General features: G+C 49.0%; 1 protein-coding gene across 2 annotated transcripts; it reads left to right on the top strand.

Moving 5' to 3' along the window:
• Nucleotides 1-417: 417 nt before the first annotated feature.
• On the top strand, nt 418-16,379 carry MARCH3 (membrane associated ring-CH-type finger 3). 2 transcript variants are annotated; one of them, XM_026046577.1, is made up of 4 exons: nt 418-519; nt 1,602-1,806; nt 12,830-13,039; nt 16,217-16,379. In XM_026046577.1, exons 1-4 carry the CDS (start codon nt 455-457, stop codon nt 16,373-16,375), a joined length of 639 nt encoding a protein of 212 aa, XP_025902362.1. In that variant the 5' UTR covers nt 418-454; the 3' UTR covers nt 16,376-16,379. The 2 variants fall into 2 exon arrangements, with proteins under 2 accessions (XP_025902362.1, XP_025902361.1); XM_026046576.1 differs by having other exon boundaries at nt 1,599-1,806.
• The last annotated feature ends 835 nt before the right edge of the window (nt 16,380-17,214 follow it).

Here is a 17,214-nt window from a genome sequence, read left to right as displayed (position 1 = left end):
AGTGCAGAGTCTTGCTGCCGCAGACATCCTCCTGGGCAGGACGTGCAGAAGCTGGTCACCAAGTTGCATGATTTCCTCCGGAGCCCTGGGGAAATGCCTCCGTGTAGGGAGTGGATCCACGGTTGTTTTATACCCCGTGCGGGGCAGTGCTACAGCAGTAAGAGCTGTGGGAGGCCGCCCAAGCCGCGGACCCCTGCTCCTAACCCATCGTTTCTCTTTGCCTAGATGGGGACCGTGCGCCGGCGCGGGATGGGGAGCCGCTAGCGCGAGGTTCCTGCGCCTTGCCATGACGACGAGCCGCTGCAGCCACCTGCCCGAGGTGCTGCCCGACGGCCCGGCCCCGGCCGTGGGGAAGAGCAGCACCGGCGGCGGCACCGCTCCCGCTCCCGTTCCTGTTCCCGCTCCTGGTCCTGCTCCCGCTGCCGGTGCAGCCAGCGGGCGCCCGCGCTATGTCATGCAAGTGTCGGCCAAGGACGGGCAGCTGCTCTCCACCGTGGTGCGGACGCTGGCCACGCACAGGTARAGCGGGCACGGGGCCCGTCGTGGCGTCGCGTGAGGCTGGGAAAGCGCCAAAATTGTGGTTGTGGGYAAAACGCATGGCCTTTCTGCTTGGGCAGCAGCGCTGGGAGACAGCAGTTAAATCTCATTGCAGCTTTGTAATGACTGAGGTAGGTGGGTATGCTGCTAAGCTGTCCTCATCACACTTAGCATAAGGATGAAGGAAACCAGGTGGGAATGCRCCTGCTCAGCGGGAGGAGACATCAGTCCTGCTCGGGCACCCACTCCCTGCGGTGAGCTCTTGTCCCCATCACACTTGGTGGATCATCCCCAAGGTGCTSGTGCCTGCTGGGCTGTTCAGGGTCTCTCTGCCTCCCCTTCTCCTCAGGCTGTTGTTGGTGCTTCCACCATGGCACATTTTATCCAGACTTAGCTCCCCAGGCAGGCAAAGTCCATCCCTAGCGCCTGTGCCTGTACAGCACCGAAGTAATGGAGAACAGATCTTGCTCCCCTTGATAAAGGACAGCAGGACATGTGGTAGAATAAACATGAGAACTGTAGCCTTCAAAACACCCGGCTGCCGGGGGTTATTTTGTTTTCGACAAAAGAAAGACAGATGATTCTTGAAAGTTTAGCAATACAGAGTGGATGTTTTGGTCAAAACTCAATTCTATTTCACCAGTGCAAGCCTGGAAATATGTTCTCAATCTTGATCCAGATTTTGGCAAACTAGCAATGAAAATTTGATCTACTGTGCCCTTGTGAAGACCAAAGTTATTAACTATGACTGCATATGTGATGTGGCAGTCTGAAAGAGCTTTTCCCCCGCCATTACTTGTGACAATTTTTTAAAGCCATGTGTTTTGMCCGGACAGGATGTACTAGCTCAAACGTGCATGCACAGCAGCCCAGCATGTGTGGTACCCTCTCCATGTTCTCAGGCTGCAGTAGAAGTCAATGGGTGGTAGGTTCCCTCATTCTTCTCAGAGGTTGCCCTTGAGAGGGGTTCCCCGAGGGGCCAGTGGAGCACCAAAGAGACAGAGCGATGCCCCAGACCAAGGACCCACACACTGACCCACAACTTCTCTTCCCCCGTGCAGCAGCCCCTTCAACGACAGGCCCATGTGCCGGATCTGCCACGAGGGCAGCAGCCAGGAGGACCTGCTCTCTCCATGCGAATGTACGGGGACCCTGGGGACRATTCACCGCAGCTGCCTGGAGCACTGGCTGTCCTCCTCCAACACCAGCTACTGTGAGCTCTGCCACTTCAGGTTTGCAGTTGAGCGCAAACCCAGGCCCTTGCTGGAGGTCAGTAGATGGGCACGTCCTCCAAAGCTTAGCTTTAATGGGAAAATAATGCCGTTTTCATACGGGAATCACAAAGCTTGCAGCTTCACTGAAGCAAAAGAAAACTGTGAGTTTGGGGCTGTCGGAGACAAGGGCAGGAGCTCAAGGAAGAGAGGAGAATAACAAAACCTTTATCTTGAAGCAAATCAATACAAGCAAGAGGAATGGGATTGACGTTTTTGTGTCACTGTAAATGGGGGAACAGTGTGCAGCAAACACACACCATACCAAGGACCCTGGTAGAGGCTAGTAGAGAGATGTGATGGCACAAATTAACAGTTCAATGCCAGACAAGCCACGGGATTCAGAATATTTTAATACATCCAGAAATCATATTTTGCCTTTCTTTGAGAACCCACAAGCAGGAATTGTTCAGTGTCTGGCCTTTTTAGTAATTCTTAAATGACCTGTTGGCCTCCTCTTGCCCGTGTACCAGACTAAACAGTGAATTGGGCAATTGTTTCTCCCTTATCAGTTTAAATTCAGTTATTGCCAGATCTAGATGTTTTAGTGGCTGCATGATGCTTTCCAGATCAGTTTTTACCCTCAGGGGCAAAAAGAAGATGGCCAAGACCATTATCTTTTCTCTGTTAGTGTTCTTCTCTCCTGTATTTTCAGACAAAAGTGAAATTTGTATTTCCTTTTAGAACCAAAAATGATTTACAAATAGTGWCATTTTATGAAAATAATGAGAAACATCTTAGTGTACCAGTTGGTGACACAAATACTTAAAAACTAGATTGGATTGCATATAACATATCCTTCCTTTACATCCTAATTGTCACTATAAGCTGTAGCAGACTAATTGAAGGAAACATACTAGCAAGAATAAGGGTGCACAGGAAATCTTGTTTTCCGTTTGCTCAAGGACAGGAGGATGCAGAGTGAAAATGAGTGCTAGAAAGTGGGTGAGAGGCTGGTGTGGAGAGTGTGTGAAAAGTCCTTACTGAAAAATACTTTTTTTTTTTGGATTAAGTACAAATTAATTAAGTGCCAAATTAATCCAATTAGGCACACTTTTGTGCCTAATCAAAGGATATTTTTATTATTCTTTGGAATCAGCAATACTGAATTTGGTGCCTGATCCATAGCCTTGCCAAGTCCTAGCCAGGGAAAGCCGGGGCCAGCTCTGCTCCAAGAGCAGCTGCTCTCTGGTGCTCCCAGCACAGCTCCAAGCCCTCCTAGGAAGCTGGTCTTGAGAAATGCTGATTTTGAATGTTCTCAGGYCACTGGTGACTGAATTCCCAAGCCATTTTGGTTGATCCATCTCCTGTAAACATTTTCTTTTGGTCAGCTACTCCAGGCCTTCATTAAATGATTTTCATGAGCAAGTAGGTGGGATTTTGGTGCAAGGACCTAAACCACTTCGCTTGCCTTCAGTGCAAGCAAGGTGAAGACAGCACTAAATAAACAGCTCAGTTTTAGAGTCCAGCCTCTCCAGKCTATTCCCTTACAACTGCCGTGTGCAGTTTCCTTGCAAAATGGAATGTGACTTTTTCAGAGCTAATATCAACTGAAGAATCTGAAAGAAAGAGCTACCCCTGCCCAAACCAGGGAAATCCAGCTGCTTGATGAAGGGAGTTTTCTTTTTGACAAAAAAATCATAGTAAGAAAAGCTGCCTTTGGTTTCTCAGCTGAGGATAAGTGAGAAGCAGGTGCAGGAACATTTTGAAACGTAGTACATGTTGTTAAATTATATTTTTCTCTTTACTACTTTGTATTTTCTGCTTATTGGCTCCCATGGCTACTTTTTCCTTTTAATGCAGTGATCAACAGTCAAGAGCAGTTGCAGGAAAGGTCATAATAAAAGGATACTGCTTTTAAACATTTTACTGAAAAAGTTCTCTGTGGTCTTATKCAAGGAGAATGTTTTTGATTTAGAAAGGAATTTGAGCTGTACTTTCAAAGATGAGAAGAAACAGAGAGTAAATAACATGAATCATAAGCAAAAGGACAAATCTGGGCAGGAAGAGTCATTTCTACTGGTATTACTTAGGCTTGTACTTAGAGTTGTGCTTATTTATACACGTAGTGCTGTTAAATGTGACRCAGATAATCACAGTGAACCTGAAAGTTTGCAAAGCGTAACCAGAGCTAGTGTGGGAGCAGATTCTCTCACTTTGTGCCCTAAAAGCACCGCACTGATCTGTATTGTCCACCAGGTGAGGGAAGAGAGAGCAATACATCAGTCCGAAGAGGTGGTGGGACACAAAAACCTGCTGCAACGTTGGCCCTGGTGCCAAACCAGAGTGAGCACCTGCTTTTGGCTYCAACCTGTATTGGCAGGTGGGGTGGGAGGAAACTGGGGAAGGACAACCAGGTCTCTGCCATTGGCTCTCCCACTGAGGGCTGGCACAGCTCAAAACATGARGCCCCACCAGGGGTGAAGCTGTCTTCTTTCCTCCAAACTAGGCCATGGAGGTGGTAAATCACCCTTTCAGAGGAGGTGAGCGATGAGTTTACCTATGCATTTCAGGGGTTTAAGAGCGACTATTACACTCCAAAAAGTCATTTGTAGAACATAGCCATATAGAAGATTTATCCCATAGTTCCTCAGCAGGCCATATTTCCTAACGAGAAAATATCCCATCTGTTGGTCAGTGATAAGTAGCATAAAAAAGCTTTAAGCAATCAGTCATCATGTGCTTTCTTCTGGAGACTTTCCATCATGGAAAAAAAATGCTTCTGTCTGTTCAAAGAGGTATTATTCACTTTGTCAAAGGAGCCAAATAACAATAACAGAATGTTTTCCCCCTATCCATTTACCTCATAGATCACTGCTCTCATGGAGCTTAGCCGTACGTGTGGGGGAAATCTCAACAGAAACTAGCTGAGATACTTGCCTTGCACCGCCTGGCAGTGTCACATCTGCGAAGGGCTCGTGCCGTTAGCACCCAGGGGATGCCGCGGCAGTAGCGGGCTCGAAATGAAATGAGCAGTAAAAGTGGCACGTCTGCTTGCTCAGCCGTTTTCTTCCCTCCCATGTGTACGTCCTTATGGAGGCAGTCAGGGATTTCTTCCTGCGCTTAGTGATTTCGTCGGAACGCTCTAGTGAACCCACTCCGTTTCTTCCCCCCATGTTGCTAGTTCGCAGTTAGTTCGTTACTACAGGGAAGTGCTTCATAAAAACGCACTTTKCAGTATGGCTTTTTTGCTTCTTGTGAGCAATGTTCACTGGAAGGATGCAGGCCGGGCACTCGCACGAGAGCCCTAGTGCGGGCAGCAGGGACAAGTCCCCAGCTACATCCCACCTCCTGCATAGCTCATCTGGAAACACCGTGACCACCACACACCGTTGCCCTCTCTCAGGTATCCAGGTAGGTTAAAGGTTTTTTTCTTCCCTACCAGTGCATGGTGTGAGTAGAAGCCTAAATGTTTGGCTGGGGGCAAGGGGAGATGTTCTTTCATTTGTATCTCGCCCCCATGAGAGGCTTCTCTGGCTCAGCTGAGTTAGCTGAGCTTTAAGCTACCTGCTTGTCATGAGAGACATCCCTTGATCTGTGACATATTGTGACACTTTACTGTTTAGGTGAGAGGCATATCCCGAGCCGTGTACAGTCTGCTGACTGTCTCGGGCCAGGGTGACAGAAAACGTGGTAGTGCAGTCTGCCAAACAGAGGCATCTCCTCCACCTCAAACGTGGGAAGCTCCTGACATTCTTGGTTCCACTTCCATTTTACTGACCCAAATTCATTTCCCTAGAGAAAACGTCAGGAGTGCCTTGAGTCTAGGAACTGTTTGTCTCTAGAGCCTTCACCTTTACTCTTGATTTCAAAGCTCCTCCTCCAGGAAGCAGGATTGCCTGGAGTCACTTGCATTACAGTCACTTAAAAAGGGTTGTTTGCCAGTAATGCAGAATATGTTATGCACATGCACATTCCTAGTCCATGCACCTTCCTCCCAGCCACAGGGTCACAAAACTATGAAGATCAGTTCAAAAAGAGCACCTTGATACTTGCCAGATCTCATCTCAGCTTTTCTACACGGTATCCCCTGCCTACTGCTGGAAAAAAGAGGGGTCTAAAGCACAAGAGCTTGAGAAGGCAAGTATCTCCTACTGTGAGTGAGCCTAGTCATAGCAAATCCCAAGAAAAGCAGCTATTGGTAAGAAGCCCTGATTCTCAAGTGTCCCAATCACTCCACTGCCAAGGACATCCTAACTACACTTGACACAGGCCAGCTGATGCAGCAGAAACTATGGACACTGAGGGGAAAGAAAAGCAAAAAAAAAAATTATAATGTGTGTAGACAGAATGTTCTTTGCAACAAACCTGGAGGGATCTAAAACAATGCCAGAGAATCTAAACTGCAGCAGTTAGTGATTGTATAGACCTCTCACTATATAAGCCTCTATGACCCTAGAGGTGCTTGAAGTTATTGGTAAAGATGCTTTGGACATATTTCCATGAAAAGCTTAGACAAGCTTGAAATATCCTTCATTTTAATTTCCATATTGCATTTATCTTGCTTGCATTTGGCCTGGTATAGAAACAGACTCAAAACATGGCACTGCAAAGTACTTGGGCTCAATAAAGAGTTGGTAGAAACAACGAACATAAAGATGGCACAGCAACATTAGGCAACCACATAAACCAGACTAGTGCTGTTTGTTTTGCTGCATTTTAGACCAATGTGTATTTGCTATCTAAGGGTTTGACTTTTGGTTTTGAAAAATAACAAGAAAGGCTTTATTAACAATATGAAAAATAAAAATAAGACAAAATGAGCAAAAGAAAATGAAATAAAATCAGGATAAATACCACAATATTGGTTAGAAGTAAGCTGCAATCTTTTCAACCTATTGATGCCTTTAGAGTTCATACTAGAAAAGAAAAGCTAAATAGGCATGACATTATTAGGAAGAGCTTGCACTGCAGTTTAAAACATCAGAAGCCTAACACTGAAACACAAGCCATGCTTTCTACCTAATAGCAGCAGTAGGGTAAACTGTTGGCAGCAAGCTGCTGCAGCAAGGTGAGAGCAGAGCTGCTGCACGTGGTTTGTGGGAGCATCGCCCCGAAGGCCTGCGGACTGGCAGTGACTTTGCACCGATGTCTGCAAGTGCTGCCGCAAAACACACGGCAGGAAAGGGAGCGGGAAGCACGGGGACCTGCTCCGGGGTATCCCAGGGAGCACGGGGARCTGGCAATGGAGGAAGCATCCATAGAACAGCAGAAGTGGGGCTGGCCAGGAAATAAGTGAACCAGAGCAACCCGGGTCATCCGGGAGCACCAAGGGATGCACAGCGCTGCCCTTCCCTTCCCTTCCCCACTGCACATCCCTTGCTGGCCACGGCACCAAGGGTCCCCTGGAGATCCTGGAGCAAGGCAGGGCTCCAGGGGAAACGCGTTCTAGAGACAGTACTGCAAAAAGAAATAATAATTAACCCCTCTGGACAGACAGCTCTGAAGACATAACCTGCCTAAGACACTGCCATTGTATACGCAGAGGACCAGGACTCTTTTATTCAAACAGGGAATAACCCAGAGACCCAARAAAGCTGTTTGAAGAGAGGCAAAATGATTCTTTTAGGGTTACAGACCAGTTTTCTCTAGACCTTGACTTTCCCCAACTAGCACAAGCCTTTCTCATAGTGAGAAATACAAACAATGTAGAGTGAGAACACAAACAAAACAAACCAAGTGAAAATAACAACTTGTGGAAGAAAGGCACTAGCTACTCAGACAAGAACAGACTGTGGGACCAAACCTACATCTATATCCCTCCTTCCCATATGTAAAGGGCCAAGAGGCAAGGAGGAAAAGCCTCTTGAGGAAAGCACTGAGAGGAAAGAAATTTTAAAATATCTACACTGCCCTCATAATGAATGACTCCRTTCTCCCTGCTTTTAAAGACATGCAAATGAAATTCTTTCGCTATTTTAAAAAAATAACCTTGGCTCATGCAGATGTCAACAGTTAAAACATTCCCTGCAACCTTACTTAAAATAAGGGTGAAGTGCAACCTTATTTAGAATAAGGGTGAAGTGCAGGGCTGGTTATGAAGAGGCCGCCCTGTGCGGGGGAAGGAAGGGGACATCCCAGTCAGCTTCACTCTGCCCTTTCTAAAAGTAGCCCTGTGGAAAACAGTAACACTGATAAATTTTTAATGTAACGAGGAAAACCCCCAAATGAATACTTTTTCAAGGCAGCTGAAAAGGAACTGTCAAATGTTTGTTTTTTTCTGAAAGAAGAAACATTAATCTAGAGAAGTTCTGAGTCAAGCAGAATGTTTCACTGCCCTGAGAACAAGCATTCCTGCAGGCTTTTGTTCGGAATTGTATGGAGACAAAMAGCATCAAAACCTGCCATTTYTTAAAAAAAAAAAAAAAAAAAAAAAAGATTTAAGTAAATGTTTCAAGTAAAAAAGCATTTGATCCAAACTATATTTTCAGCTTTTGTTTTCTTCTTTGGTAAGTAAACAGTTTATCTTAAAAAGAAGTCATTCATCAAGAGAAGTGCTCTCAAAACCATGGCCAATGTGAATCCTCCCTTTCCTCTCTTAAGGAGAAAGGCACAAAGCACCCATAGGTCACTGCAGGAGTGAAGCCAGAAAACACCAATATTTGCTGGCTCTTTTGCTGGTTTATCAAGTGCTTTCATCAAGCATTGCTGCAAAGCTGTTGACATGAAAAAAATGAAATGAACTGAYAAAAGTTTGATGTGTAATAAGCTGGTTTTAGTCCAAAGGGAAATAAATGTAGGGAAGGCAGTTCCTGCACCATCAGCCTGCCCCATTTCATACTGGGCAACTATGTAAATGCCTTAACTAAAAGCAGCATGAGGGATTTTCTTCATAGTCTGCAGAATCTCCTTTGCTAATGGAATAACTCAAGCGAGAGTTACATGAAATCAATTTTCCCAGCAAAATATGTAGAATTAAAGAAGGGCTTTCCAGCAGAAACAGGCAGCAGCCTCGTGATTTGACCTGGAAAACAGTGCACTCGCACCTTACTGAGTTTCTGAGTCACCTAATGGGAGTTGGACCCGTGAGGTGAGTGCTCGAACCAGCATTGGGCCTTTGGCAAGAGCCAAGTGTTTTGAGTTGGAGTTCGTAAATCCGGAGCTGCTTTTACAGTGGCTCTCCGCTGGCCACTCTTTTTATTTTGGCTTGAGAAATTCCTTGTGGAAGCCTCTCCAAGGCCTGCCGGCATGCCGGGACTCTTCCCTCCCGCATGTGGGAGAYGCTCTGCAGGTGCCGACGCTGGGAAGGAATCTGAGCCCATTTGCTTGGATTCCTGGCCTCAGATTCCATATTTTTTGAAAATATCTGGAATATATGTCCAGAAAGCATTTCAGCATATTCACAGTGGAAGGGGATTTGGGGCAGTTTTGTAGATCTGGTGGCACATGCATCTTTTAAATAGCAGGTTAAACTCTGGGTTGGAATTATATCAGATTCTGATCTGTATCCGTGAACTGATGGATAAACTGGTGGATAAAGTAAAAATCCCCCAGGGACTGTCACAAATCCACCTTAAATTCCTGGGCGCTGGAGTTTGCGTTCAGCTGAAATAGGTGCAGATGTAGATCAGATGAAGATGAAGACCTGTGATGAAGATCAGAAGTTGAACTTGACCTTTCCGCAGTAGCTAATGATTTAAACTCAGCTCTGCTTGGCCACAAATCCTTCTGGGCACGTTACCTGTGTCCCCACGTGCAGCATGGGAGCCTCGGAGGCGCCAGCGCCATTTGCTCCTGCCCTATGCAGGGTGCCAAAATCCCTTACCTGATTTAAGCAAGCTCCATCCTAAAAGGGTGTAAGCTCCGGGGAGCTTTTCCTCCCCAGTGCCTCTCAGGAGGCTGCTCTGGGACTGGATCCTCTCTGGTGGCTCAGGATTTTTGCTCTGCCTGCRTTCACCCTGCATTTATATGCGGACAGTTACTAAAACTCACCTGTTGCCAAGCTAACGTTATCCATATATACATATATTCAGAAATACCCGTGTGCTCCTTCGGGAGAAAAGTCCACACAGTGACCGGAATCCCTAGAGCCACTGAAATTACTTACTCGTTGCTTTGACTTCTATTTCAGAGCTAGCTAATGAAATTTCCCCAGCCTCCAGGTTAGACCGTGGAGTGGATTTTGAGTGTTTGTTTTTTATCTGTTATTTAATTCTTCTGTTCTGTGTCCTGGCCGCCTCAGTACCTGYCTTGCTGCAGCGCAGGGAGCTGGAGGCGCCGCAGGGGCCTCCCTCGCTGCCCCATTGCAGCTGGGATGGTGCCCACGGGTGCGCAGCCCAGCAAGGAGGTATTTAGCAAGGAGGTATTTAGCGTTTTAGGGGCTAAATGGTGAAACTGGTGGGTTCCTGCAGTTCCCACTGAGATCAGGAGAGGTGCTGGTGCTCAGCAGCTCTCTTGCAGGTCACCTTTTAAACAAATACTTTTTGCAAAGCCTTTGGACAGTCACCTTTACAAGCATAATCCCAGCTGCCAGGCACTTTCTGTTCCTCTCATTGTCCCGGAGGTTTCTCATTACAGGGATTCATGGAAATTGAACGAGGTCAGGGTCGCAATCAGTCACAGCTAGAAGCAACCAAATACAAGCTGGGACTGATGTGCACACACCCCTGGCAAGGTTTTTAAGTAAATAGAGTAAAATCTCCCAAAGAAAGTGGTGTGAGCCTTGCGCAGGTGACTTTCCCTGCAAAGTCACAATAAATTCAAATCTCTTGGCAAATAAATTCAAATCTCAATGCAACCCAAGCCTCCTTATTTTGTATAAGCTCTACCCCAATATTCTGATGTGTTAAGTAATCTTGAGGCTAAGCCACTGCTTGAAGAGAGGGTGTAAAACCAACATTGCACGTCCCTTGTCAGCAATCTTGCCCTGCACCTCTGGCTGAAGTGCTTTGCAGTGGCTYATAGTAGTTACAGAGCTGTGAAAGTGGCTTTGCAGTGGCATGAGGTTTTTAAAGTACTTTTAGCAACTTAAAAGACTGCATGCTGCTGAAAATCATCTATAAATACTTTTTTCTGTTCTCCTRAATTCCTGAATCATACCTGAAAATGGATCTTAGGCTGCAGTTTACCATGTTGCAATTAAATCTGGCAGAAACTCCATGAATCATAGAATCATAGAATGCCGAAGGYTGGAAGGGACCTCAGAGGTCATCGAGTCCAACCCCCCTGCTCACGCAGGGTCACCTAGAGCACGKGGCACAGGGCTGCRTCCAAGCGGGTTTKRAAGATCTCCARAGAAGGAGACTCCACAACCTCYCTGGGCAGCCTGTKCCAGKGCTYTGTCACCCTCACAGTGAAGAAATGCTTCCTTAAGTTCCTGTGGAACTTCCGATGCTTCAGTTTGWRGCYATTTCCTCTAGTCCTATCCCTGCCCACCACTGAAAAGAGGCCGCCCCCCTCCTCCTCACTGCCTCCCTTGAGGTATTTATASACACTGATCAGGTCCCCCCTCAGCCTCCTCTTCTCCAGGCTGAACAGGCCCAGCTCCCTCAGCCTTTGCTCATAGGGCAGATGTTCCAGGCCTCTGATCATCCTCGTAGCCCTGCGCTGGACTCTCTCCAGCAGCTCCACATCCCTCTTGTACTGGGGAGCCCAGAACTGGAATCTCATGAAGAATTCACTATTTCCATGGGGGAGACAGAAGCAAACCTGTCTGCTCAAATTTTGTCCTTCTGCTAGTGCCAGAGGGGAACAAGTGACCGCTTGTTCCCGGTGGCTTTGCTAACTTGCCTGGTGCTTCACCTCAGATTCAGATGCACAGATAAACGCTGTATTTGCTTCAGCAGAGCAGGAGAAGTGCAAAAACAYGTGGCAGGTTTTGAAAATAGCAGCGGGCTGGGAGGGCTGGATGAGAAATGCTCATCAGCCTGCACAAGGCTCTTTCGCTCGCCTTCCCTTTTTGAGTTGTTGAGTCCTGCTCTTCCCCTGGTTGTCCCTGCCATGCTGTAGGGAGGAAGGGATGGAGCTGGCCTCACCATCCATACTCTGGGGGCTGGAAGAAAGACCCATCGCTCGCTGGGAGGAGCGAGCGGGTGGGAGCAGCTCCCGCCATGCGTGGGAGGCCCCGGCTGCCACAGGCTGCCTTGCAAACACAAGTGCTCCACGGCACAGCAGGGTGCTCCTGCCGGGGCTGCGGGAGCCGTGCCGGGGTGCCCCGGGCATGGGGTTGCCCCAGCTTTGCTTTCTGCTGCCCACCAGGACAAGCAGACGGCAGCAGGGCGAGCGCGGCCCTGCTTGCTCCTGGCCTTGCCTCCTGCTGGGAAGTGCCAGGCAGATGCCTCAGCCCGCATCCCGTGTCCTCACTTGCTGGAGAACCACGTATGGCCACAGGCTGGCCTGGGCTCCCAGCTCCCAGAAATACCTGCAGTCCTGGGCAGTACTGGCTGCAGGAAAAAATAAAACCAAACGATGTTGCAGCAGCTACAAAGCGGGGTTTTGACTGACTCCTACAGCGTGCATTGGCAAAAGTGGCCTGGCTTGGTAGCTCTCCTGTTTAAATATTGACTTGAATGATGAGGTTTTATATTAAAAGGCCTCGGTGCACTGTTGCAGGTTGAGCAGCTTTCCCCTCTGCTCTATACGTTCCTGTGTGTGTGTGCTGGCTGTAGCTGCTCAATCAGCCGCCACTTCAGCAGCTGATGTGCAGACACCCTGGTCTGCAGGATTGACACCCTCGTAATACAAGTAGCCGTGCATGCATTCAAAGCCGCTTGCAAAGGAGTGGCTGAAAGCAGGTTAAAAAGGGCCTTTGACATTATTGTGATGTGCAGAAAAAGGAAACGTTAGAAATGGGTGCAAAGCATGAGCAAAGGTACTGTCTGTGCTTTCCAGCTGGCAGAAGGGTGCCCGACCCATGCAGGGCAGGTGGGAAGCGCTGCAGCAGCCCTTTCCAGGGAGAAGCCTCCCCGTGTCGAGGCAGCGTTTGCCGGGGCAGTCGCAGCTACATGTGGCATGTGGGAGCCCAGGCTCACGCTGCTCCCATCCGGCTGACGCTGCTCCCGTCTGTGTCCGTTTCTCCGCAGTGGCTGAGGAACCCGGGCCCGCAGCACGAGAAGCGCACGCTCTTTGGAGACATGGTGTGCTTCCTGTTCATAACGCCGCTCGCCACCATCTCGGGCTGGCTCTGCCTGCGGGGCGCCGTGGACCACCTGCACTTTAGCAGTAGGCTGGAAGCCGTCGGCCTCATTGCACTCACTGTCGCACTCTTCACTATTTACCTCTTTTGGACCCTAGTAAGTATGGTTTTTCTTTTCAGCTCTCTGCACTAAGGGAGGGAGGAAATCACACCTCTGACACRGTGCAGTGGGGGCACCGTCGCATGGCCACTGTCACCTGTAGTTACAGCCCATCCTAATTTTTACATTGCATCTGCAAGATGCCTCTGGCTTCCACACCAGTTAGCTCTTTGGAAGTCCAGAAAGTCAGCTGGCCTTTGGGGTCTGCGGCTCCCCAGTCCCAGAGAGCTGTGATTGCAGGAAGGAGCCAGAGAGTAATGTGGAGAAGGGAAACCCCCAAGCTGCGCCAGGCGTGAGGCTGAGCGAGGCAGGGGAGGGCAGGCGGGTGCGGGAGCTCCCGTGGGCGCTGCTATGAGCAGTAATGTGTGTCTGGGCCTGCACGACCCCTTCCAGCAGGTCGGCATCGGTGCCTGGCGGAAAAGGAGGCCAGGACCTGGCCTGGCAGAGCTGCCCCAGCCCCAGGGCTGCCCAGCATGAGAACCCCCTGACCCAAACCAGCTGCAAGGTGGCTATGGGTGCTGCTGCTGCTGCATCCGCTTCTGTTGGTAACGGTGAAACTCAGTCTCATCTCTGGAGGACTTTGGGTTTACTTTAGTAGTGCACACAAMAAAGTGAAAGTTGAGAATTCTTGCCTCAGCCTCCTGCAAATGGGGAGGTATTTAGAGGTGGTTGTTGGTTTTTGGTTTGCTTGCTTTTCTGCTTCATTTTTCATAAACATCACCCTCACTTYGCAGTTAACAGGGGGGCTGTTTACCCCAGCAGTGAGGCAGCACTCGGGTTTTCCAGGGCACTCAGCGTGGAGATGTGGCCGTCAGGGCCTCAGGGTGGCTCGAACAGCCTTTCCTTAACACCTGACCGTCTTAAAACCATGCTGAGGCCACGCAGCATGTCTGCCATGTCCAGTGCCTGCGGGGCACACACTGCAGCTGGGTTTATTGACCACACGCACCACGTGTGCCATGGGGAGGCTCCTTCACCAGCCAGGCCGGCGCGGAGGCCAGGCGCCCTCCGAGGCGCCGCACGCCCGTGTGCCCTGCAGCAGCCCTCGGCCTGCAGGCCGGAGCCAGGCCCGGCACGTTGGCCAACACAGGTCTAAGTGAAACGCGGCCGCTCTCCCGCCCTTCCATGGAGGATGCGATTCCAGCCTAATCCATCGCTGGGGCCAGCGGGAGGCAGACGGGCCGAGGGAGCTCGGCGCTGCTCCGGGAAGGGCCAGGCCTGGGCAGATCAAAGCCCCCGTTCGTGAGGAGGCAGTTTCGGGGCAGAGCAGAGGTGCTCATCCCGCTGGCGCACTCAGCCTTCGATGCTGCAATACATTCCCGTTTCAAGGGGACTGGGGGATCCTGCACAGCCTGGAGGAGGCTGTACAGGGGATATATGCAGGGCTGAGGGAGCCATTGCACATAATGKGATATAATGCTCTTTTAGGTACTGGGAAAAGTAAGAAAACTAGAGTTTCATTTTACTTCCAATAARTCAGGTAATGTTCTCTGAAGGTACTAGCTAGCATGTGAGTTTTTTACACACCACGATGCCCCAGTGAGCAGAAAATAGGAGACATGCTATTTTTAACAAAGAGGCTATTTTATCACTTCCCATAAAACAGCCAAGTTCTCCCTAACATACTATTGCTTTTTCTGTGCATTTATTATTATATTTCACCTACATAAAAAAAAAAAAAAAAAAAAAAAAAAAAAAAACACCAACAATAAAACCCCACACTAATCCACAGGTATTCACAGTAAACAAAGCTTCGGGCCCCAAACACCTTGAGTTTCTTCCAAACCCAAAGCTCCGCTTTCCATTGAACTGAACTTGCAACCAGTGTAATTCTGACTTCTGCAGGACCGATGTGGGGGCTGGAGCACACACAACGGGCTTCCTGCAGAAAGCAGGAGCTGGTTAAAAACAACGAGTTGCCCCAGGGAATTCACAGAACAGGCCAGGAGGGCCGCGGTCCCTGCCGTGCTGGTGTGCAGGGGACAAGGGGCCAGGTGGAGACGGGCTCTGTGCAGTAGGGAGGGCTTCTCACCAGGAGCTCCAGCTTGTTCTTTGAGGATGGAAGGAGGGAGAGCACTTGTTCCTTGGGGATGGAAGGGAGGCAAAGTGATTGGTCTCTCTGAATGGGCAACAGTTTCATGAACAGCAGCTCTGTAGGTTCCCCTCTTTAAGGGCAGGCAAGCTACATAGAGATTCAGTAAAAGAAAACAGGTATATACCTCAAGCTGAGCTGGGGGGTTGCGGTAGTRAAGCAACCCTTAGCAGATGGCTGATGTTCACCTTGTTGCATTTCCATGAAGGAGATTGATGCGTTCAGCAGTAAGACATCCCAAGGTATAAGCGCGTCTGTCACTATTCTTTTTTCCCCTTTTTGATATAAGCACCGCGGAGTCTTGGAGCTCCCCGCCTGCYTTCCCCATGGATCCCATTGCGTTATGTGTAGCAGCTCGCAGTGTGATRATGCTGGGGGCTCGCCCGGCCGCGTGGCGGGCAAAGACATCAGCACGGACGGTGCCTCCCGCCACAAGGAGCGAAGGAGCAGTGGGCAGCAGCAGGAGGCTGGGGTAGCAGCCTCTCTCGGAATCAGAGTCACAAAGTGGTTGAGGTTGGAAGGGACCTCTAGAGACCATCTAGTCCAACCCCCTGCTCCAGCAGGGGCACCCGGAGCACAGGGCACAGGGTGGCATCCAGGCGGGTTGGGAAGAYCTCCAGAGAAGGAGACTCCACAGCCTCCCTGGGCAGCCTGTGCCAGGGTTTTGTCATCCTCACAGTAAAGAAGTTCTTCCTCTCATGAAGATGGAGCTGCCTGGGTTTCAACTTGTACCCATTGCCCCTTGTCCTATCACCGGCCACCATTGAAAATAGCTTGGTCCCTTCCTTCCTRCGTTCCCCCTTCATGTATTTATACATATTAATCAGATCCCCTCTCAGCCTTCTCTTCTCCAAGCTAAACAGGCCCAACTCACTAGGTCTGTCCTCATAGGAGAGAAGCTCCAGTCCCTTAATCATCTTTGTTGCCCTCCCCTGCACCCTCTCCAGCAGCTCCACTTCCCTCTTGTCCTGGGGAGCCCAGAGCTGCCCCCAGTTCTCCAGGTGCGGCCTCCCCTCACAGTGGCCGCCGTGGGCGCGTGGGGAGCAGCCGCGCTGAGGGCGCCGCGTGTCGTGTCCCCGCAGGTGTCGTTCCGCTACCACTGCCGGCTCTACAGCGAGTGGCGCCGCAGCAACCAGCGCGTGGTCCTGCTGGTGCCCAGGGCGGGCGGCGGCGCCGCCGCGACGCAGGCGCCGCGGGGCCCGCGGCCGCTCAAGAGGAACTCCAAGGAGACCATCGTGTGAGCGGGGCCCCTCGCGCCGCCTGTTGCGCCGCCTACRGACTCTTTGAGGAGTGAAAAGGGGAAAAAAATGAAATAAGAAAAAATGAAAATCACTGTTTTAATTCAAATCATGGATGCTGCAATCATATGATATTTGCTAAGCTGCCAAACGTGTTTATTTAGCAGATACTGTATGGAATTCTACAAACTCCTGTCAATACTTGCATCACGAACGATGCAGACTTTTTTATTATTGTTTAAAAATATTAAAACTATGGTAATTAACAATGCAAAACAGGTGGGAAAAGTGCTTTTTGTTCATCATTTACTTCCACTACAGTGTTTTCTTTAGATAGCAACAAGGAGTTTTTTTTTCCCCCTGAATCACAGGGATGACCTTTTATATATGCACACATACAGTTTTAAGAACCTTTTATATTGTTATCTTGGACTATTAAAATACCTCTTTTAATGGACAAGTTCTACAAATTGGCATATTTTTTAAACATTATAAAGTGATTGGAAAATAGTCTCCTGTTTCTTGCTTGGTAGGAAAAGTCCATTAGGAAAACTCCCCAGCCATGTGCGAGGTTACAGGTTGCAGGTTACAATGATCTTCCTGCCCCAGAGGAATTTATTAAGTAATATTCAGGGAAAAAAGAGGGGAAAAAAAGTATGACAGATGTATCGTACTAAGCAGCCCATTCTGCACTGAAGCCCTACTGCTGTGAATTGGGACTTGGCCAATTCACTCCTTTCCTTTTGTCAAGCAGAATTTAACCCTAATTGTATAAATTAATTTTGCAAGGCAACCTCTGCATACATCATGAAGGGGAATCACCAGACATGTCTTAGGAAACA

This window comes from Nothoprocta perdicaria, unplaced genomic scaffold, assembly GCF_003342845.1.
Source record: "Nothoprocta perdicaria isolate Ctin4 unplaced genomic scaffold, notPer1 scaffold_45, whole genome shotgun sequence".
Taxonomy (NCBI): Eukaryota; Metazoa; Chordata; class Aves; order Tinamiformes; family Tinamidae; genus Nothoprocta; species Nothoprocta perdicaria.
The sequence above is the reverse complement of the archived record's forward strand: the minus strand, read 5'-3'. Positions and strand labels throughout refer to the sequence as shown.